General features: G+C 37.9%; 1 protein-coding gene across 1 annotated transcript in view; it reads right to left on the bottom strand.

Annotated features, from left to right (window-relative positions):
- Window positions 1-9,231, bottom strand: part of LOC122529272 (sodium channel protein Nach-like) — an 11,272-nt gene extending 2,041 nt beyond the window's left edge. Inside the window, exons 1-9 of the mRNA XM_043655218.1 lie at window positions 9,095-9,231; window positions 8,597-8,660; window positions 6,234-6,405; window positions 5,590-5,735; window positions 4,624-4,744; window positions 3,075-3,357; window positions 1,165-1,218; window positions 287-446; window positions 98-204 (exon numbers count right to left, since the gene is read on the bottom strand). Coding sequence (XP_043511153.1) covers window positions 98-204; window positions 287-446; window positions 1,165-1,218; window positions 3,075-3,357; window positions 4,624-4,744; window positions 5,590-5,735; window positions 6,234-6,405; window positions 8,597-8,660; window positions 9,095-9,224 — 1,237 coding nt within the window. The 5' untranslated portion in view covers window positions 9,225-9,231. The remainder of the gene's footprint in view (window positions 1-97; window positions 205-286; window positions 447-1,164; window positions 1,219-3,074; window positions 3,358-4,623; window positions 4,745-5,589; window positions 5,736-6,233; window positions 6,406-8,596; window positions 8,661-9,094) is intronic.
- Window positions 9,232-24,391: the final 15,160 nt, after the last annotated feature.

Below are 24,391 nucleotides of genomic sequence, written 5' to 3'. Positions count from 1 at the left end.
TTTTTTAACACAACCTCGTCAAGTCGAGAAGCGAGAGAAATTTCAGTCTTTCGGTTAGAATTATCCTATTTCTGTTTGCTTTGAAAATGTCACTTACCCATGAGCTCGTACCAGCGATAGATCACGTCCTGTTTCAAATTGATCGTGCCATAGTTGTTGAAATATATCGTCATCACCGATTGATTTTTGACCTCCTTGTCTCTTCTTCGGATTTCCAAAAAAAAAAAAAAAAAAAAGGATTATGGAGTTCGAGACAGTTTAAACAGATAATAATATTCTAACTTACAGTATCTCGGAGACGTGTTCCAAACCGAACATGGCCATCTTCGCGTTGTATTTCACGTCGCTACATTCGGGATAACATTTGCAATACAGGGTGTTCGTTTTCTCTATCTCCTCGTCGTGGTCGTACAGATTCCCGTGCGGTACCACGGACAACCATTTAGCTGCAATTCGAACACCAGACTTGCAGATTCATTTCTCGAACCTTCGTTTAATCGAATCGGTCACATTGAAATCATCGACACAGATTTCACCGACAATATTTCATCGACTCCAGATTTGTACAACAATTTTAGCCGACGACAGTATTAACCGACAACGATACTGACCGATGAAATTATTATGATATTTGTTCATCATTGTTTTTCTAACGATAACACAAAGTTCAAGTTATTTTATTTTTAGTTAGACAACATAATTTCTGCAATAACAGAACCATCATTTTCTGGGATATGGTCGAGACATTTTTGTATGATCAACTATTTTCACAAACAATAAGAATGATTATAATTCTGTTCGATGTACTAGAAGCAATAAACGCGGACTGAGGCGATATGCAATTGTCTAATGTCGTTGTCGATAAAAACTGTTGTCGGGCAAAGTTGCTGTGGGGAAAATCTGGAGTCGATGAAACATTGTCGGTGAAAACAGCGGCGGAGAAATCTGTGTCGATGATTTCGATGGGACCCAATCGAATAAGCATAATCGCTGGGAGAATTACGAATTCCATGGCGTCACGACTCGTCGTGGATAGTTCATTAATTAATCAATCTCGCGCAAGGAGCCGTGACACAGTATCGTAATTCAGCCAAACAATTCGACGGGGCGGCTGCTTGGTGATCTACGAAGCCACGAAATTCATAATCTCGACTTGCTGCTTACATTTATACTGCGACAAGCACGGCACGTCTGCCAAGTTGCACACCTTTTTAGACTCTGGAAATAAATGTACGAGCGGTTAATGAATATCCGAGATATTCCGAGAGGTTGTATAGTGTAAACAGAATGCAACGAAATTTTTAATTCTTTCAAAAGCAAAGTTTCTGATTTGCTTCCTCTACGAGAGATGCTCGATGCGGAAATCATGGGAATTTTACTCTTCTTAGATTCAAGGATAAAACTCGAGCAATTCGACCCTACAGAATTTCTAACTTTGGATCTGGATCTCGATGGATCAAGCATAAAATGCGTAAGTCAAATATGACATAACGTTATTTATTTACATTCTCGTCATTGTTGTATTCGTTTATTATGTGTTTTTCCTTTTAATGGTTTCCCTGTTAAATAAAAATAAATAAACAAATTTCGGGAGAAAAAATTAATATACAAAAATATTAATTAATATTAATATGTTAGTATACGAAAATATTAATTAACATTGTATTAAAATATAAATCAGAAAGTGACGGCTATTTCCCAATCTATGTATTTTAATTATAAAACTCGAGCAATTCGACCCTACAGAATTTCTAACTTTGGATCTGGATCTCGATGGATCAAGCATAAAATGCGTAAGTCAAATATGGCATAACGTTATTTATTTACATTCTCGTCATTGTTGTATTCGTTTATTATTATTTCCTTTCCTTAATGGTTTCCCCGTTAAATAAAAATAAATAAACAAATTTCGGGAGAAAATATTAATATACAAAAATATTAATTAATATTAATATGTTAGTATACGAAAATATTAATTAACATTGTATTAAAATATAAATCAGAAAGTGACGGCTATTTCCCAATCTATGTATTTTAATTTCTTTGATACAGGTTTCAGTCTAGATTTTCATATCGCGCGCGATCTGCTTTGAATCATTGAAAGACACGCCACGTTCCTTGACAGACGGGCCGGGTCTCGTAGTTTCTCTAATCTCAGAAGAAGGGTGTCGTTAATGTCTTACAAAGGCACGCTCAGCCAGTCAACGTTGTCGCGGTTCATTTCGACGCAGAGTGAAAGTGAAAATAGGGGATGAGAAGAGAGGGCCCTTTGAACGTTCCGTACGCTTCGCGGTGTCGACCTTGTCGCGCCTGTCTCTGCTTTTAAAACATTACCCAGTGAGAAATAACGATCCCGTACGCGTTTCTCTTGCTTGTCTTTCTCAATTGGAACAGAACTGGAATTCTGATTTCAGCCAGTTTTGCCATGATGAATACGCAACGACTTAATTTATTATTAGGTTTAATTAACGTTTAATTTTTTATTAAATTTTCTATTAAATAACGTTCTAATAAAGTTCTAGTAAAGTTCTATTGAATTTAATAATAGTTTAGTATTATTACGTGGCTCTATCTTCTAATAAAGTGTGAAATTTATACCATAAATTTATATTTACATATTCACATTGCTACATATATAAATTTATACTATAAATGAGTACACCATAAATTTATATTTATATATCTATAGTGCCACATATATAAATTACACTATAAATGTGTGTACTATAAATTTATAAATTGTATAAAATTATTAAAAATTTAAATTATATTCATATATTTATATTTACATAATTCACAAGTTTATAGTACAAGATTATATAAATTTGTATTCGTATGATTTATAGTACATATATTTATACATAGTACAAATTTATAAATGTAGTATCAATATACAGTATCAAATTTATAGTATATATAATATTTACAGTACAAATTATAGTACAGATTTGTATTTGTACTATAAACATATTGATAATCATATTGTAATTTGCATAGCATGTTGTGATCGTACGAATACGACAGTCAATGCTCTCTGTATTGCGTAAATTACAATAAAACATATCGATCCTTACCTCGATTAGGCAAAAAGAAAGGTATACACCCGCACATCTTCCACATGTCCAGAGCTTTGCAATCGACAATGCAGTTGCTGTAAGTGTAAAACATCTGAGGCCCGGTCAGTTCATCCTCGAACACGCAATCGCGTTTCTCCAAAGAATGCGACATAATTCTCCTTGCGCTGTAGAACATGATTGCCTCTAGCTGCACGCTCCGGTGTACCCTCGGCGAGACTAAAAAGTCGATCACACCTCCGCTGGTTGTGTCCGGATAATCGTGCGGATTGAAGATCGTTACCTGAAAGTCGCAAACTCGTCATCCTGAGTTAATATCTTTCATTATAAAATTAAAATGTATTAAAATATATTAAAATATATATAAAATTAAAATATATTAAAATATATTAAAATGTATATAAAATTAAAATATATTAAAATGTATTAAAATATATTAAAATATATATAAAATTAAAATATACTAAAATATATATAAAATTAAAATATATTAAAATATATTAAAATATATATAAAATTAAAATATATTAAAATATATTAAAATATATATTATATATAATAGATATAATTAAAATATATAATATGTGTATATATATAATATGAGAAATTCTTTTAAAAGCAAATTCAATATTAGGACAACAACGTATTGTTAAAAACAATCCTGAAATAATTTGAATTATTAAAAAAATTCCTAATATTTGTCCTGTTATTTCTAATATTGATCCAAATTTCGTATGCAATTAATATGTAATGGTGTTGGAAGGTTGATAAATGACAATGGAATTTTTAATATAACATCGCTGTAAATTATTATTTTAAATTTTTTCGTTATATAATAATTTACTTCGTAAAGATTATTCTTTTATATAACAAATTCTTTACGAACTCCCATGAACTGTCAGACTGTTTAAAGACGTTACTTAACGCACGGTGCTTCGATATTTGAACGCGTCGAGTCGACTCGACGACGCGGGAAATAATCACAAGTCGAGTATTTACTGTATTTACAGCGTCGGCGAGTCGTCGTCCGGAAGGTGAAAGAAAAAAAGAGAGAGAAGAAAAGAACCTAACCCGCAATTTGCATAATGCAGCAATCCTCGGCTGTCACGCGAGATAATCGTCAGGAACGACCACGACCCACATTTCCGGTGGCGTGATTACGAGCGAGACTCGTTTCTGGCTGGATCTGGCGGAATTTTGGTTACGGATAATTGCGAAATTGACGAAGGTTAAAACATATCCGCGTGATATTAATTCGCGGAAGATCGTTTCATTATCTGATTAACGAGCGAGATTGACCATCCCCGCGGCTGTCAGTTTAATTTGATGATATTCGAACATTAACGATCCGTTATGACGCGATGATACTTGGAATATTATTCCGGGGCTTTCTGACTGAATGTTAAACAGCTTGTTCCGAAGGACATTCGAGAAAGAGAGAGAAAGAAGAAGAGAGGAAGAAAGACAAAGGAAAGCAACGCCGCGGAATTAAAAATTCCGTAAGCGTTTCGTGCAAGCGCCAGCTTCAACTCGACTGATGAAAAATTACCTTCCAGCCAGCGCTCGGGAAAATAGGATAGAAGTAATCGTCTAGAAACGGGTCCAGCACCACCAACAGCCCCCCGTTCTCGGTCAGATCTTCCACCTTCATCGACTCCAGCTTCACGTCCCTGCGCAACACGTTTCGACGTTGAGGAGAGAAACTTCGCGAAGAAGCGACGAGAAGAATAGCTGGGTAAATCGTTCTCTTCAAATTTAATAAACATTGCCGTCTAGTGACAATAATTTAACTTCTTGTAACGTAACCTTGTAATAGTTAAATATATTGACATTCAGCGTGCTTTCTATAGATTATCAAATTATATTATAAACATTATAGATAATCATAGATATTAATATTATAGATAATAAAACGTTATTAGAGTTAATATTATAGATATTAATAATTGAAAAATTTATTATAGATAATTATGAGTTATAAATTTAAAAATTTATAAATATAATAACTTAAAAAATTATAGATAATTATGAATTATAAATTTAAAAATTTATAAATATAATAACTTAAAAAATGATTATAGATAATTATAAATTAAAAATTTATAAATTTTATAAATTTAAAATGTTATTACAGATAATTATAAATTATAAATTTATAAATTTTATAAATTGAAAAAATTATTATAGATAATTATAAATTAAAAATTTTAAAATTTCATAAATTTAAAGATTATTATAGATAATTATAGACTGTATTAACTCTTAAATAAAATAAAATTTTGCACAGCGTCAAGAAACGACATTTATGGGTAATCCTAATAATTTCCAAGCAGCGAAAGAAGAAGAAAGCGCAAAGGGAAAGGAATTTTGTTTCACAAAAACACAAAACAAACGGAAGCTTGCACGCGGTCTGTAGAAACCGCTGTGAAAAAAGAAAAAGTGAAACGACTTGCGACGCAGAATGAATAATATAAATAATTGGCCGATGGAAGACAAAGCCGGTCTGGAAACTCACAGATGCGTATCGTCCCCTTTGGTCGCGTAATTGAAGGTACAGCAGTAGCCGTCCTGCGTCTTGCGGAACGTGAACAGTTCCGAGCAGTTCCACTCCTTGTCGTGAAACCGACACTTCAACAGCATGGAGGAACACTGTGGCGTCAACTGAAACGTTTGACACAGAGGGATCGGTCGAAACGATAAACAGAGAGCTCTAAAATGGAAATCTCCGTTGGTAACATACAGAGGCGAACGAAAATATTCGTCAGGCTCGATGAAGAACTATCGATATTTTGAAACTCGACAAAGAAAAAATTTTATTCTACGTTTTTTACTTATTTTTGAACGTATGATACATTTCTATTAATTATTCATTTTTATCACGTCTAGAATTATTTAAATTCAATGTCTATTCAGTCTAGAATTAATTTTTAAAAACGAAGTCAAAGGTATTCCGACTTTTTTAATTTATTTTTGAACGTAGGATGCTCTTCTGTCACGTCTAGCATTAGTCAAATTCAACTATCTAGCCCAGAATTAGTAAATTTTCAAAAACGAATCCTCAAGTTGAAGAAAGCTTTTTCTCGACGTGGTACGATTTGGAAAACACTCTGTACAATATAAGAATGGTATATCGAAGTGTATGTGTATAAATTGACTCACTCGTTTCATTACGTCGACGATATCGTAAGAGCCTTTGTGATACACGGTGAGAAGCTGATCGATTCGATTGGAGCGGTTCTGCGGCGTGAACTCGGAGTCGTAAAGATCGCCCAGCTGCGAGATCATGCTGAGAATCTCGTCCGCGGGCAAATCGGTGATGTTCGCCGCGAATCTGAATGTTAATTAAATGGAACCTTTGGAAAACGCGGGGGAAGTTTGTGAGAACGAACATACGAATGGGTGGCAAATTTTCGAAATTGATCGAGCAAATTTTTCTGGACACGGGAGGTGGGGGAAGGGGGTTGGCGCGCGCGTGAGGCGAACGAGCAAACGACGGGACATGATAAAATATATTCGCTGGATACGTTGGCGGCGATCGATGCTCGCCCGAAACGTTTTGCTCGAAAATTAAATTAAAAATTCTATCCTATGAAAATTAACGACGTTGCGCGCGCGAGCGCGTACAGGCGGGCAAAGTGTCCATGGAAATGAGTCGCAAATTTACGTCAGATGAAATTACACGGTTCGAGTTAAATATTTATCGTCGTTGTTGTAAATCGCGATTAAGCGAAAACGACGTCACTCGCGATTTTAATATTAATAGATAGTGTCCCTCTATTTTTCTTCTTTCTTCTCTATCTCTCGTCCTATAGCGAAAGAGAGATCCGACGCTATACGCTGCATATTAATGGGAATTTTTTTTTTCTTTTTTCTTGCGTGGCAGACTTAAAATAACTCTCGCTAACTGAATATTAATGGCCAGTTTTTGCAAATTCGGGGCTAATTAAGGACGCGTTCTTGCGTTCCCCTTTTAATGAACGTTTCTTCTCATCGACGCGAGGAGGAACTTTTCCAAATACAATCGGCGAGATGTTATCGCGATGATTCGGAATAACGTTGCGTGTTCACAAAAGTATATCGTCGAAATCACGAAATCGAGATCGCGCCTCTCGACGCGGAGATTTTATTGCCTCGAGAGATTCCCGAGAGAGAGAGAGAGAGAGAGAGAGAGAGAGAAAGAGAGAGAAGAAAATTAAAAATTTAATTCAAGGAAATATGAATCACATCACGCCGTTGTAATTATAAAAATTACCAGTCGAATATATAGATCGATGCGACAAACGAAAGCTTCTAAGTTCTTGCTCGAAAAGTTGTTATTTATGGATTTCATCAATCGTTCGAATTTGCATGTAAAACCGCGTGCAAAGAGAAAAAAAGAAATATCGATACGAGTTAATGTACCGTCCGAAATGACAAATACGCAGCCCCGTTTTTTCTCTGTCAGCGTTGCAGGTTACGCTTAAACAAGTGCTTGACAAATATTTACTCCCGGTATTTTATGACAAATAATAAATATACAGAGCCACACGTGTATCGTAGAACTGCAGTAAAAATTAGACAGCTTTGCCACACTCTCTACGAATATATTTATATATATATATATATATATATATATATATATATATATATCGCAGGTCGACAGAACAAGTCATTTTCTGTAAAAATAATGGTATTACGCTACGTATATCGAAAGGCTATTAGTTTTGGAGATAATTTAACTTTAATTTTATAAAATCTATCATGTGAAAAATGGAGAAAGAGCTGTAGCTTTGTATCCATACTGTTCTCGTCTTTCGTGTATATTATATTTTATAAATAAATTCTTCTAAACTAATAGGTTTCAGACGTAGATAAATTAACACTTTAAAAATTACAAAATTATACTTGAAAAAATAGTAGTGACACACGTCTATCTAGAGATAAACTAATAAGGAAGCATAAAAATATTTTTGATGAAATTTGGCATAAATGTAAATTGATAAAAATCGTCGAAGAGGTGAAAACTACTTTCAAAGTTGGTGGTGCTGAATATATTTTCAAATATCTCGGAAATTATTGAGGGTTTTTGTGTAAATTAATAAAATTAGTATTTTTTTAACGACATTAAAATGAAATGCTCTATACGTCTCTCAATCGTTCTCGAGCTATTTCAAACTTCACGGCTCGCAACAATTTTTCTTCGTCTCCGCGACAGAGTTGCAAAATCTGAAAGTCGAAGCCTGTTATGTTTTGGCTGTTATACGTCATCGAAGTTTCTCATAATGCAGACGGTGAATTTGAATGAACGAACACGCGCTGTCTCGGCCAAATAGAATTTTCGGGAATGCAGGGAAATAACGGTGGAATTCATTTATGAACGGAGGGTATATTCTAAACGCGAAACCGCAACGTCGGCCGCAATCGAAATTATTCGTACAACGGGATTCGTTGGCTACTATTCCTTGCCCTACGCTGAATTATGCTCTTCCACCCGTCTTCGTGTTCGCCTATTTTCATTTACTTGACATTTAAACGCTGCTCACATTTCGTTTGCCAGCTCCGTCGCCGATCGAAAACTTATCCGGTTGATGCTGCAGATCGCCACCCCTGGAAAAGACCATTCGACTTTCGTGAAACAACTCGAGAAAGAATCGACAAGTTTCTTGCTAGAAGACCCACCAATGTTGGTGAAAATGAACTCGTTGTTTCGCGATCAACCGAATTAATTTTGCAATAATCAGCTCATTAACGCGAGTGTGAATGCACAGATCGATGGCAAACGAAAATTTTCCACGATAAAAGTATGGCTCAATGATGCAATATGAATTGCAAATAAGATATTTTTTTACGCTACTTTGTGAATTAAAGTTGCAAATAATTTCGATTAAAAGTACTGGTTTCTAGGCTTCGAGCGTTGTTACTTGACAGGGATTCTGGCAATTGTTTGATTTTTCATTCAGTTTGCCCCAGAAATTCATCGATTCTACAAACTTTCAAATTGCAGCACGCGGTTAAATAGACGAAAGATGTGTTGAATTTACCTGGGAAATATAATTGGTACGTGGGGAAGTATTCCGTTTCGACGCTAGTGAACAACGGTTTCTCCATGAATTCCAGATACGTGCAGTAGATGGAGTAAACCATGGCGGACACCGTGACCGTGTACACCATGAACCACAGTACTCTAGGAAACAAAAAACGGGCTGTTAACAAAATTTTTCTGTACGCAACCGCATGAATTTCAGTTGTTGCAAATTCTAGATATTCACTTCATCGAACGTTGCATCGAACGCAGTCTCAGAAAAAATTTCTTTCTCGACGCGTTCGAAAGAAAGTCAAAAATTTATCGATGTTCGTTCGTTTCAGTGAGAATGAAAAGTCACAGGGTGCACAGAGAGTTAGAAAATTTCTATATTATAAATTGCTTGTTATCTATTACGAACAGAGTCGTACAAATGTGAGTAATAAAAATAATAAACAGTAATGAAATTCATATAAATAAGTAGTACGGCACAAGCAATATTCCGATCATTAACACGTTCCGATTTTTGGTTATTTTCCGTTTAGATCGCGTATACACCCCACGCTATTACGATTAATAATTTTGCTTCTGAAGTATGTCCTACGATTATTATAATATAGTGAAAAAAATCTAGAATTATCAAGAAGAGTGTCTGAAATTTGAAGACGCATTACAGAGCAATACAATAAATTTAATTTTAAGGTTATTATTTTAACAAACAATTCATTAATGATGTGAAGATTAATTTAAAATGAAAGATTTTGTTTCAATTATTTTTAATGTTATTGTTCATGTACTAAATAATAAATACTATTAAATAATAATTATATAATGCTATATAATAATACTAAATATTAATAAGTAACACTTACTTTAACTTTTTACTTTGATAATAAATTTTATTTAAAGCGTCTTCTTATCGAATTGAATTGATCTTAACAGTCGGAAAAAATATGTCCCACGATATTTAAACGCGGTATTTATGTCAATATATGATTTTACGAAAAATTCCTCGTTTTATAATGAAAATTCCAATGGCTTGAACGTGCACGAAACGTGTTAACTCGAGCAACAGATCATTTCAAATGATAGAAATTTAGATCAACCAATGGTTCTAGCATTCTAAACAACAGATACTTCAAACAACAGTCCAAGACAAATCAACAACGATTCAACACGGATTCGAGAGTTGCGGTCCTCTGTTTCTCGAAAGCCTGTACAAGTATCGACGCGCTTTCTTCTTTCGAAAAGAAATGCGTGGCGCCTAAATTACCTGTCGAACCACGTCGCTTCCGGGTCCACGAAGTACCTGAATCCGGCGAGCTTCGTGTACCTGCAGTACAGCTTGCAGTATTTTATCAACGTTCGCGTGAACCGAGATCTAGTCGCACGCTTCTCAGGCAACTGCCAAGCTCGCGGGACACTGGTGTCCCTTCTCGATTTATCCTCTTGCCAGACTTTCATCTCGCTCACCTTCTCTTTCCGCGATTGATCGCGAAAGAAAACAAGAAATGAACAAAAAAATGTATCAACGTTCCACTGGCCGCGTTTTCAACGGCGCGGCGATCATCGCCGAACGAAGAAACGAAAGCGCGACGCTCGCGAATAAACGGAATAATTCGAGCGCGGCGAGCTGCTCTCCCGGCGATAACGATAATGGCGCGTTTGACGAGAATTTCACGAATATTGCGCGTTGAAAAAAAAAACCGGCGGCCGGCTAATCGAGGAAACGAGAATTCTAGGGCTTCAATCGGGAGGAAAATTTGCCTTTCGAAATTCTCAGATTACGCGATTAAATTCGCGTTCAACGCTCAGCACAGTTGCTCGTTCAGCTGACCAACTCTCGACTGTGCTTCGCCAACACGTTTATATCCGCTCGTGCTCGTCCTTTTCCTCTGGTTTTTTTTTCTTTTTTTTTTTTNTTTTTTTTTATCACGCGTAACTCATTCTTGCCTATCTCTGACATCGTTTCACCGGTGATCGCCTGTTACACGCACACTCACGATGGAACGCTCGTGAAATTCGTTGCAACGCGTTTGTTCCTTGCCGCGTTGAAACGGGAAATTTTCAGACGCAACCACACACGCGAAACAACACGGCGTTATCGTCGAAAAGAGAAAAAAGAGATTCATTGCAGAAATAGGGAAACAAGGACACGAGCCCTGTCGTTTGAATATTAATCGTCAGAGGAAATATCTGTAGAAATATCATCTACGTGTCACGAGGTTTCACTCGTGTCGTTTGAACGTCGCTTCGTTCATTTATTTACTCTTTTTTTTCTTTAATATTTAATTTCGCGATTCGACGTTCGATTAAAGAGAACGACACGAAAATGATCGATGAGCGATGGTCGGATAAAAATGGAAGGAGGGGAAGCTGGAAGTTTCGTACAAGTTCCTCCTCCCCGGGGCGTTCGCGAGTCGCCGATTCCGGAAACGTCTCTTCTATTAACGTCCTCAACTTCCACCAAGAGAAAGTTGCAGCTGACTGGAAATCGGGGAGACAGATTTTCGGGGAATCAAATCGGCCCTTGTGAAATGATCCGTGACCGGAAGCTGCACCGGTCGTCATCAATTCACCGCCGTGACAATCGAATCCGCGATGCGGCCACAATTAAACAGAACTCGAAGGATGATTGATCGGTCGAGTGGTTCCCGAACGACGAGACATTAATCAGATCTTCCGGTTAAAATTAAAAGTCTAAGAACCTCTGCTACGAAACTGTTCGCAAAACCGTGAACGTCGATAGAAAATTAGAGAAATGTTGGCGATCGAACGGAGCGGAGCTCGCCGATAATTTTCGAAATCGTCCGGTTCTCTCTGGAACGGAAACGAGGTATCGGAGTGTCGCGATTGCGAATTGAATATTAATGGACACTATGGATTTCGATCGAGCAGCGGCCGAGTTAAATATTAATGAGGCCCTTTCCGTACGGGGAATTAATTACCAACGTTCGCGTGAAGTTCAAACGAATCGCGTGTATGGATTTCCAAATATTCGCGGCCTCAAAGAATTGCCGCGAATTTTATTCTCGTCGTCGGAAATGAATCGTAAACGCTGCTACAAATATTTTTATATATTTTTATATTATTATATTACATATTATTTTTATTTCACATATTATTTTTTTATTATTATGTTACATATTATTTTTATTTCACATATTATTTTTTTATTATTATGTTACATATTATTTTTATTTCATATATTATTTTTATATTATTCTATTACATATTATTTTTATTTTATATATTATTTTTACATTATTATATTACATACTATTTTTATTTCATATATTATTTTGTTATTATTATATTACATATTATTTTTATTTTATAAATTATTTTTATATTATTATATAACAAATTATTTTTATTTCATATATTATTTTTATATTATTCTATTACATATTATTTTTATTTCATATATTATTTTTATATTATTTCATTACATATTATTTTTATTTTATACATTATTTTTATATTATTACATTACATATTATTTTTATTTTATACATTATTTTTATATTTTTACAGACATTAATAAATAGAACGCAGTTGGAGGGATTCTGAAAAACATCGTTCGTACGCCTTCCGCCGAGAGAGCGCGGAATGTAGCAAGTTCGTATCAAGGATCTCGCATCAACCACGAGACGTATCGTTGCCGCGCATATCGTTCCATTAAATCACAATGCAACGCGATGCGTCGTTGAGCGAGCCACACATTTTCACGAGCATCGAGGCATTCTTTTCGCGAGCGTCTAGCTTCCCTGTGATTTGCAGTCGGCTTGATTTGCGACCTCTCCTAAATGCAACCAACCCTCCCCTCCCTCTCATATTAATTTCTATCATCCGCCAAGATCATATTTCTCCCGGGTGAAGAATCATTGCTACGATCCGGCTTCGTTGCTGCAAGAACCATTGAATCTCGCCTTCGAGGACAATGAATTTTCAATTTCCAGCTCGAGTAAATCTCACGAGTTGAAATTAGAATTAGAACTTCTCTTAATTTTATAATTATATATATATATAATTAAAATGATATAATTAACAATCGTGGCGTTTAATTTAACTGAGACGGTTGATTATTTATCTCAGACAGCGATTAATTTCGGTCGGATAATTAAAACGAGAGTCACTTAATCGAGAAATTTAGGGTGCCAAGTATAACGTCAGATACAGAGTACGCTATGGTATATTCGACAGTATCCATACGACTTCGTATGGATTTCAATTATCTGAAGTTGGTCGATCCGATCCTCGCCGAGCGCGGCTCGAAATATTTTATTAATGCTCGAGAGCCGCAGAACTCGGCCTGGGATTTGCGTGTAACCGACTGTACGCGAAACTTCGATATCCGCGGATGCCGCGCCATTTCGCTGCTCGCGAGAACAAGTTTCGTTTGTTTTCTACGATCCTGCGTCGATTGGAACTTACGATGCACGTGTATCGAAAACTTCGGTGTCGGCGTTGCTGTGCGCAACGAATTGGCCTTTGTAGCGTGGCAACTTTTCAAATCTCGTGTACTCAAAGTCATAGATTAATTGAAGAGGGAGCTGAAACACGGATAAACAAATGTCTGCATCTAAACGCGAAATTTAAATAAAACGAGATGCATTATATACTTGGCCTCGTGCGGTCACCAGGCTTCCACTTTTAGGATTTCCACGCCGGTTTCAGTCGGCTTCGTATATGTTAGGGTTCGTAAAAAGACTCGAGACTTCACGACGGAGAATATGACGGGAAATTGAGTCACACTAGTTCGGTTCGTATATCAAGAAATGTGCTTTGAGTGATGGGCGTCCGACCTATGACACGGCTATACCACTGTGTCATCAATTGTTTCATTTTTCATCTTATATATTTTAATTTTAGATAAGTATTAGTGTGATATACTTGGTGTCTGACTACCGACACGGCTGTCTCTGTCTCATTCATAACTTTCTCCATTCGTTTTCTATTTTTTTAACCACTTTGCGCTGGCAACTGACTGCGGACCACAACGAGTGACCAAACCGTATAAAATAATTCGTCGCTTTTATTTATGAACTCGTCGGTACGATATCACTGGATAGAAATTATTGAGAAGTAAAATAAATTTATTATTTATTTTGCCTGGGTTACACTTAAATATACTTAAAACTGAGAAAATATTGCAATTTTGGAACAAAATATTCTCTGACGTGAGTGACACGTCATTCCAGCGCAAGAGGTTAATTTATACGTTAGATCTAGAGATGTGTCCTCGTACACAATGTATTTTACACTCTGTAGGTTTTGTATTCTCATTTATCGTGTCTGATATGTAACAGAACTATGCTACTTGTGTCTGTTATCTTTAAACAATATTCTTCGTTGCATCTCACGCTGCTGCATTTCAGTTTCAATGTTTATTCCGCGAATAAAAATACGTAGCTCCCTGCACCGAGTTTGCACAATTGCCCGCGTTACGTCAATGTTCCGTGTCATTTGTTCAGCCCACAAAGACGCGCAATAACGTCGAGTTCCACGTGGGATATTCAATTACGTGCAATGTCGTTGATCGCGTAACGACACACACTTAAGTGTATTTCCGCGAATTAATCTCGAGTATAATCCACGTTCGCCAACATATACCGCGGACAATCCAATTTAAATAGCTCGGGGGATCAGGCGCCGCGTTGTAAATTGCACACAACACGCCGGAATGGAAATTACGTTGACGAGATTTCCCGTTTACCGGAAGAACGACGCCCCCCTTTTACATACACGGGGGAGGGATTTCCAGGCGAATCACGGGTGAAACTGTGAACCGTTATTTTCGCCGTGTGACGAAATATCAAGGCGAGGCAAGAAGCGGCGCCTTGTACCGGCTTCTCTTCGCCGGTCTCGTTAAGATCGTTTTAAATTTAGATAGACAGATGTGAGGGAATCTCAACCTTCAAAGGAGCAAAACCACCTTTGGAATTCTCTTTTCTCTTTTTTCCTAGGTGGAAACCTGATGGAATCAAACAAAGGGGGCTTCCCTCGCTCGTAAACGTCGCGTTTCACGATTAAAATTTTCTCTCTCTCTCTCTTTCTCTTTTAAAGTCTCATGACAATTAGGAAAACAGTTTTGGATTCGACGCAATTAAATGAAACGCGGCGCGAGAGAGCGAAGAGAGAATCTGGGTTGAAAGTTAATCGCGCTTCGCCGGGGCTCGCAGCGAAATCCGCCGCCCCACTGAATATGGAACAGAGCAGAGTTTTATAAATATGATAATTGGCGACACGTGCCGCAGGAATTAGCGAGACAGAAGGAAGCGATACGAAATTTCGCACGTGTGACCGACGCGACGCGTCGCGGAAGTCGCAGCCCGCGCGTGTGTACCACGATGAAATAACACAACGGCCGAACGTTGACTCGACGCGACTGATTAAAGATTGAAACTCGTGCCGGCCCGTGGCTTTCACGCGACACGTTTTGCATCGTCGCGCGACTGAGTAATTATTTAACGAGCATGGAGATGTAACTCCATTAAGGGGTCGGGACAGTTTGAAATTTTCAAGAAATCGATTTTTTTTTTTTTTGTTTTAAATAGTAGCTTGAAGTCGTAGAAATAAGATACAAAAAGATCCTAGCCTTTAAAACGACTTGTTTTCGGGTATAATAATGAATCCGCGGATACAGAATAATTGAATTTATATCACTGTTTACAACCTTTAAGCAGTATTTAAAAGTGTTCAAATATTATTTTTGCTGAATCGAATATTAGGGGACTTGGATTCAATTTAGTTGTGAATTGTAAGAACTATAAACCGCGATATACAGGTAAAAAAAGTAAGTGAAAATGACGTTTTCTGAAACTTTAAACGCATTTTTCACGAAACTAGGTTTTTAGAAACGGTGTGCAAGATATCTCGGTATCTAACCAACCGATTACTGTGAAACTTGGTACGTAACTTTAGTGTAACATTTACTAGAGATTGACGATCGAACATTTTTTTTAATTTTTAACTATTTCGTAAAAATATAAACAAAAAGCGTAGAAAGCGCTTTTGGCATAAATTCGACACATCAAAAACAAATAGCTGCTATTTTCATAATTTTCACAAAAATGAAAATGTTGGATCGTCAATCTCTAGAGAATATCGTTTACTTTTGAACTTTTCTTGCCTTTTTGTTGCAACTGATCCTGTTTGACTGGCACATCGGCAGGCAATGTAAAAAAAAAGTTATGTAAAAGAATGCCGTTAAAAAGTTAAATAAGAGCCCTCTTTTTTTCTCTATTTTAATGTTGCCCTTTATAGTTCATAATGTGTTAAAATAAACCACAAAAGCTCATGTCAATCGAATGTGTATTTTGTTTTCACTAGCCCTCCAATGTATTCGTAATTTTTAAGCCCGTCAAACTGTCCTGCCCTCTCAAGCATGTTAGAAAATCGTCGTCGTTAGAAAATCTCACCCCGTAAAGGTGGGTTCGCATCGAAATTCAATCTCCTCCCTCCCTCGCATCCCACGTTTATGAATACACACAACCCTCTCGCGACAATTGTTTTAAACAGAACGCCGCAATCGATTCCGCCGCACGAGACCGTCGTTATCTGCGTACATTACGAATCGCGGCATTAATCAACCCGTACAAATAGTTTTGTCACCGCTATTAATTTATAATGCCTCGGTAATATCCTCCTATAAATTCACACCGGGGTTTCGCGCATGTTGCTCGCGTATACTCCATAGATTATGCAACTGATATGATCGTCGATCGAGGAAATTAATCGTGCGAAATTAATCGAACGTAGAAACGAATTTGAACATCTTCAGAGACCGAGCACTGTGCAAGTTTAATGCGCTGAGATTTGTACGTGTTTGACTAACTAAAAAGCCTCTGTTCTCACATCGGCGATGGGTCGAATTGAAATTCAGGAACGAACTTCCGGCAGGAAGGTGTGCCGCGAAACAAACGAACGAGAGAGAGAGAGAGAGAGAGAGTAAAGGGAAAAAAGCGAAGAATTCTATTTCACACCGCTACCTGGAGAGCACAAAGGATTAAGTGGAGAGTTAATTACGGCGAAATGCATGGCGAAATTTCTCCTCGAAGGAGAAGACCTGTATGTATATCGCGTGGACAACGAGGCGGGACGCGGATAAAGGAAGAGGAAATAAGAGGAACGAAGGGGAGTGTTTTCATGCGCGGAAGAAAAGGGGTTGAGGGAGGGAGTTGGCCCTTTTGTCTCGTCCTTAATTGCATGCGCCAGTCGCGTTACACGTTCCTGCGTCTTATCTCAACCTTTTGACCATCTGCATTCCCCGACTATTGCCCTTTGTCTCCTGGCGCGCTCGCGCTTAAAGAATCGCCTGGCTCTAAGAACGTCAATTCGTCCGTGATACATCTCGTCAAGCTATTTCCTCGTCTCGAAGTAAAAAACTGCCGGTGGTTTTAATTTCATTTCTCAACGGAGGAGCGTCTTTCTTATTCTTCGCTCGAACGACTCGGAACTTTCAAAAATTTTAATTCATTTGGAAATATTCAATATACTTTAATTTATTTGGAAATTCGAATCTGAGAAAAACAAGTTTCTTAAAATGTTAAAATTTAATTTACTCTTTCGATTTGGAGGTATTTAATTTACTTTAATTTGTTTGGAAATTCGAATTTCCAAGTGACGTTAGAAATTTTGTAAATTATTTGGAAAAACAAGTTTCCTAAAATGTTAAAATTTAATTTACTCTTTCGATTTGGAAGTATTCAATTTACTTTAATTTGTATGGAAATTCGAATCTCCAAGGACGTTAGAAATTTTGTAAATTATTTGGAAAAACAAGTTTCCTAAAATGTTAAAATTTAATTTACTCTTTCCATTTGAAAGTATTCAATATACCTTAATTTGTTTGGAAATTCGAATCTGAGAATTCAAAAATGAGAAAAATAAGTTTCTTAAAATGTTAAAATTTAATTTATTCTTCCGACTTGGAAATATTCAATTTATCTTAATTTGTTTAGAATTTCGAATCTCTAAATGATTTTAGGAATTAGAAAAGTAAATTTCTTGAAATGTTGAAATTAAAGTACAAAAGAAACTTGTTATCATTTTCTGAAAGAGCAGAATTTTTTAAAATTTATATAACACAAGTTTAGTTGTTTCTATCATTGCTTGTTAGTTTTATACTATATTATTCATTATTATAAAAATCGATTTCTTAAAATATTAAAATTACGAGAGCAAATCATTATTATTACACGAATTAAAGATGTCAATTCAATCGTACGTATAGTAAAGTAATAAATCTAAAAAGATTCGTAATTTATTCTCTCTCTCTCTCTCTCTCTCTCTCTCTCTCTCTCTCTCTCTCTCTCTCTCTCTCGCCAGCGATAAAATCGTCGGATTCATCCAATCAAGCGTTCGTCGTATATCGGAAAGTCGAAGAAGCGTGATATAATCAAATTATGCGCGACAGTTGGGTAATCCCTGACCTTTCACGCCCTCTATTTTCTCCGGATGAGGGCCTAAGTGACGCAGGAACGAGAATTAAGAGGAGAGCCGTTGCTTTTTCACACACATGAACGTAACCGAGTCGCGACCGGCTGTAAGGGAAGATAGGATGAAGAAAGGTTGTGGCTTTGTCAAGCGCAAATTGAACGGGTACTCGCGTCCTGCCTTTTCCACCAAAAACCTGTCGTTTTGCAGTCAAGGCAGCCGAGATTGTTCCTTTTTAAGCGGCGAACATCTCGCTTATATGAAAGATCGCTACTATAACGTAAATACATACGCCGCGACTTATACTTGAGAAAAGGATCAGGACGAAGATAACGAGTCGATTTTATCTTTTTTTTCTCGTCACGGTAAGATTTATATTTTCATTAACCTCTTTTGTACATTTGACAGCCCAAGTGCAAGATGACGAGTCTAATTCATCATTCGAATTGAGACAATATTTAACATGTACATTCTTGTTCATTTGAGAATAGTTGGTATCAGTTGCAACAGAAGAAACAATTCCAACATTTCGGTGAACAAATTAAATCTGTTTCATGTGCAAAAATTTTTTCAAACAGATCGATACCCAAAGGGTTAAACATTAATTGGCACGGTTGAAAGATATTGGCACCTTGCTTTTTCGTAAAATATTTTTCTTCTTTTTTTCTTCGAAACGGATCCTACGTTTCATTAAATTTTCGTAGTTGTACAACGGATACCACGTTGGCGCACCAATATCTTATGTGTACCACTGTACTCTAGGCTCATTAGCGTGACGTGTATCAGGGCGATAGATCGCCGTTGAAACAAGCGGCTGAAAAAACCTGAAAGCAAGGACATTGGGTAAAATGGATAGATGCGCGATGGTGATTATCTGCGATGCGATCCTCATTTAACCTATCGGACGCGTGCAATTTGAAAAATATATATATATATTATATATATATATATAATATGTATATTATATTATATATATTATATATTATACATTATATATTATATATTATATATTATATATATACATTAAAAAAATATATATATACAAAATATGAAAAACGTCGAAAAAAAGAAATAGAGAAAAATTACGGTACGTAAGTAGGGTACGTCAACGTCAGCCGCCAGAACTAATCGGGAGAAAAGAATCGCTTTGCACGAGTGGAATTAATAAATCGTTATTATATATAAACATTTGCGCATGTTCGGTAAATACGGATGAACACGAGGCGCTGTTTGCTGATTTCGACGCACGCAGTCGCGTTAATTCGCTCAATAAATGAAAAGCAAATATTTAACAATATGCGTCGGTGCCGCGCGAGAGGAAAAATTCTCACCGATACGGGCTGCTAGAATAAAAAAAAAAGAGAGAGAGAGAAGTAACGATGCTCGCGGATCGGACAAACGCAAAATAAAAGACAGAGAAAGAGGGGGGGGACAAGGGAGAAAACATATCGAAAATCGCTCGTGCATTACGAAAACAAAGCCGATGGGAAATTGTCAGTAAATTCGCAGGTGAAACTCGGAAAGCGAAAGCTCCACGCGAGCGAGTGGAGAAAAAAAAACGTTTCGTGTAATAAAATTTCCGCCTTCCGCGTTCCCTTTAATTAATCCGCGGCGAAGCTGTCGTGCCCCGTTTTGTCGCGCGGCCAGAAAACTAACTTGTAATATATTCACGATTAAGCTTTGCGCGGTTCTTCGCGGCGTAAGCGGCCCGAATATATTCACAGAAAGCGAGAGAGAGAGTAAAACGGCCGGTTATTATTTATCAAATATGCAACGTAATCGCGGCAATTTACAGCCCCTTTTCTCGCGCGCGAGTTGCCGCGTAGCTCAATGGACGGCCCGCGAAAGAGGTCAAAAGAAATTAATTGTAACGCGAGAGGTTTTCGCGAGGGTCCGCGCGCGTTGCTTCACACAGCGTCGTAGTACACGTGAATTACGCTTTGTTGTAAATCACGCGCGAGGCGGGTGTCCCGTTTCGCTTTCTCTTCTTTGTCCTCGCGCTTGATCCTCGTTGCCCCTACCCTCTTTTCTGATAATTTTCAATCGAGAGACCAAACCAAGTTCCATTCGTTCCAAGAGAAAAGAACAAAGGAGAGGGAGTTCCTCGCTTTTGAAAAAGAGAATCCACTTAGCGCGATTGCGTGCGTAGACGCAAACGATAGGATCTCGAAGGGACGAGCAAAAGGGGAACAGAGGAGTGGAATCGCGAGGCGTAAATTGCGATGGCCGTTAACCGTTTCTGTTCCTTCTCGCCCGGGTTTTCTCCGCCGACGTCTCCACCCGGTCGTTAAGCCAACGAACCTCCCTCATTTTTAATGCATTAGAGTACACCGGGCAGGAGAGCAGGCCGATCAGAGTCGACACGAATTCTACGAGGATCCATCAGCGGACGAGAAAGGGGGCGGAGAAAAGAGAGAAAGGGACGAGAGAAATCGAGGGAAGGAAGGAACCGATCGGTGTCGAACAGAACCGGGGATCGATGCCGAGCGATGGCGATCGTAATAAAATCCGCGGGACCCGTGTACGTCCCGTTGAATAAGAGCCCGAAAGCATTCTCCATCTCGCCGTAAGTATGGAAGGTGTTGGCAAATGGATAGAAAGATAAATCGATTCTCGTCCAACCGTCATATCTTTGCTACTTTTCCTCGTCTCTTTGGACACTTTGTTCGAGTAGCAGGCGGGGGGATTTGGAAGAAATTCCCGAAAGTCGAGGATCTTAAACGCGCGACAAATTCGAGAACTTGAGACGCGAGATAACTTTGACAACCGATAAGCTCTCTCTCTCTCTCTTTCGCGTGCGCGCGCGCCTTTATTCGCGCTTATGGTCTCGATCGGTTTTCAAACGTTACACGTTCGACGCGTTCGCATCGGAGGAATTAAAGGTGGAACACGATCGCGAGAGTAAAATCGATCTTCGAGAAGAATGGCAAGGAGGACGCGGTATCGCGAATTCAATTACGAAGACGAGAGATATAACGAGGAGCATAATTATCGCTGGTATCGCGTCTTACAATCTTGCCCGGTGGTTACCAGCGAGTCGCAATTAACCTCGCGCGCGTTATTTCGAACAATCCGTGTCTGGCTTCCGTGTGTAACTTAATCCCCGTAGGAATCCACCCCGCGGGAGTGTTTACGAGTTACGCGATTCGAACAACTGGCTGCCATTTGAAAATTCTTACAATTCCAGCGGAATGAATTTCCGGATCGAGCCCATTACGTTCGAGTTGCGTTCCGACGCGTGTTACACTCGTATTTCCCTTCTTCCCTTCCTGCGATACGCTCATACCCGTTGCAGGAATTTTATTAATCCATTTCACGAATGGTGGTTTATTACAGCAATACAATTTGACGATTCGAAAGATGCGACGCCAGAGATGGAACTGTTGTTATTTCAATTCTCTGATTGACATTATGTTAGTCAGCCCGTTCTTTTTTTTTTCTTTTTGAAGTTGTAAAAAAAGAATTTACTTGAATGGTGACCGAGTATGTTAGTTATTAATTTGTACTCATTACCTTGTTTAGTTTAAACCAGTTTCATTTATTGAATCAATTTTACATTTAATCTCGATATTTAATATTTATATACAAATACTGAGGAAAAGTACAGCTTAGCGTCTGCTTGCGACAGTAGAATTATTACGAGTTTGGGAACGTTTAATCGATCGAATTCGCTCAGGCATACGGTCGATTAGAATCTGCTCGGGATATCTGACAGCCTGGAGAAAAATTATTGAATTCAAACAATGTTGTATCTTCTCACGGTTCGTTTAAAAAGTGACAATTTTAAACGAAACACGTTTAAAATTAAGTTAAGAGTCCAATTTTATTAACAGAACGTTCACTTTAAAACGAGTTCGTACCGAATAACTTTGGTCTCTTCGTGCGAGAAAGTTGGCTGAAAATATAAATAACAAAGAGGTAACTCCAAACTGATGAAAAGTCTTTCGAACTTCATAACCGTTACATTTTATGAATTATTTAACGATTCCATAATTAATGATCGTCCAGAAGTTGAACCATCCAAGGGATGATAGTGACCACCGGGAGAGCGCGTTGCACGCGCGGATATTCAATTTTCGTTTGTTTAAAATATTCATGAAGCCTCTCGAAACCGTGTTTCACTAGCTTAGAACAACTTTCAGCCACCGTTTAAAAATCGTGCAATTAAAAATTCACTTCGAACGAATCTAACGTCATCGGTCGGATGCAACATTGGAAAAGTGGCTGATCTAAATTTCAAATTCTCTGACAAATTTTCACGTTCCAAGGAACTTTATATTACGGTTACAAAATTGTTCCATCGGCAGAATTGGACGAAACGTAACTTATGATTAATGATTAACAATTAATAATTGGCGTGGGATCAGAATGTCAATCGTTATCAAACAGTAACCGCTGATCAATGTTGTCAAGGAATGTAACCAAAGTCATTAATCATAGAATGACTGCACTTTTGATTATGATTGTATCGGTAGTATTACTGTGTACATTTTGTAGAAATTATATATGTATATATTTATTATTTCCAATTCTACAATTTTATTACAACGTGTTCAAAAAATTTTCCATCAATTTGGAAAGTGTCATCTATATAGTTCATCAAGGCAAGCTAGAACGATAAATTTACCGAATGATCAAAATTTTGTGGTTCGTCATAACGGTACGCACTGATTTTTATTCTTATAAAAGTATATCGGAGAATTCGTAAGAATCTTAACGAATTATTCTAAATATTCTCTCTAGTCCTGATCTGCTACTCATTAATAATAATAACATTTAGCACAATCCCGTGCGATTAACACGCTACAACGTGTTACAGCAATTTGAAGAAATCGTAATAAAGTGCAGATCAGTCATCTTGATTATTATATAAAATTACTGATTAACGACTAGAAATTACGAAATCAATCCTGAGAGATTACCGATTTATTTCACCAGTCAATCGATTAATGACTACGATTATTATCTGGCGATCGATTACAGAAACGATTACGAAGCAATTGAAAATCAGAAAAAAAAATTGTGTGTACCAGTAGATGGTAGATCTCGTGGGACGGTGCAGATGATTCGAAGACCCATCGATCGGCCAACTATCTCGCCGTGCAAACGAAGGAGACTAGTGTCGATCGGTCCACTCGTAATCGCCGGCTATTCCGCCGGAGCACGTGTATCTGATGCACCGAAATAGCGATTTGCGGGCATCAGTCAAACAGTGCCACATGTTACCGGCGGCCCGTCATAAACGCGCGTCATATCGTTGTCGCCGGCTGCGTTACGTGTTCCCCGAAGTGTGCTGTTGAAAACGTATTCCGCTCATCGATCGCCAGCCGCGATTGCGCGAGATCTCGCGCAGCCCGAATCCTGCTGGCAAACGAGTTTCGATTCGACGAACGACAACGACGTCGACGACGACGACGACGACGACGATTTCGGAATTAAAAGACGATTGATGGCAATCGCGTTGGAACAATTCTGGAACAATGGAGGAGAGAGGAAAGAGGAATGAGGTGGAAAATGAAGGTGACGCGATCGCGGAGCGATTTTGCTCGTCTCTTCTCCCGTCGAGCGGAAAAAGAGGCGAACTTACTGGCGAAATTGAATGCAATCGATGTAACGTTCGTAACACAGTCGGGCGCTCGGCTCGAGATCCTTGCAGGTTTTTGGGAAACGGCAATCGCCCAGAAAACGATGGGTGGAAAACGAGCTTCCGAGGTTTCTTGCCTCGCTCGTTCGGATTTCTCGCGCGTAATGAACACCATTGGTGATCTATAAAGAGCCAGGGATGGAAAAAGTCGAGTCGATACACTTTCTTGCACGATAAAGGTAAAGCGTATCAATCGTTCCACAAGAAGGGTAAGAAAAGAAGAGGACCGTT

Source organism: Frieseomelitta varia, unplaced genomic scaffold (genome assembly GCF_011392965.1).
Source record: "Frieseomelitta varia isolate USP_RPSP 00005682 unplaced genomic scaffold, Fvar_1.2 scaffold_281, whole genome shotgun sequence".
Taxonomy (NCBI): Eukaryota; Metazoa; Arthropoda; class Insecta; order Hymenoptera; family Apidae; genus Frieseomelitta; species Frieseomelitta varia.
The sequence above is the reverse complement of the archived record's forward strand: the minus strand, read 5'-3'. Positions and strand labels throughout refer to the sequence as shown.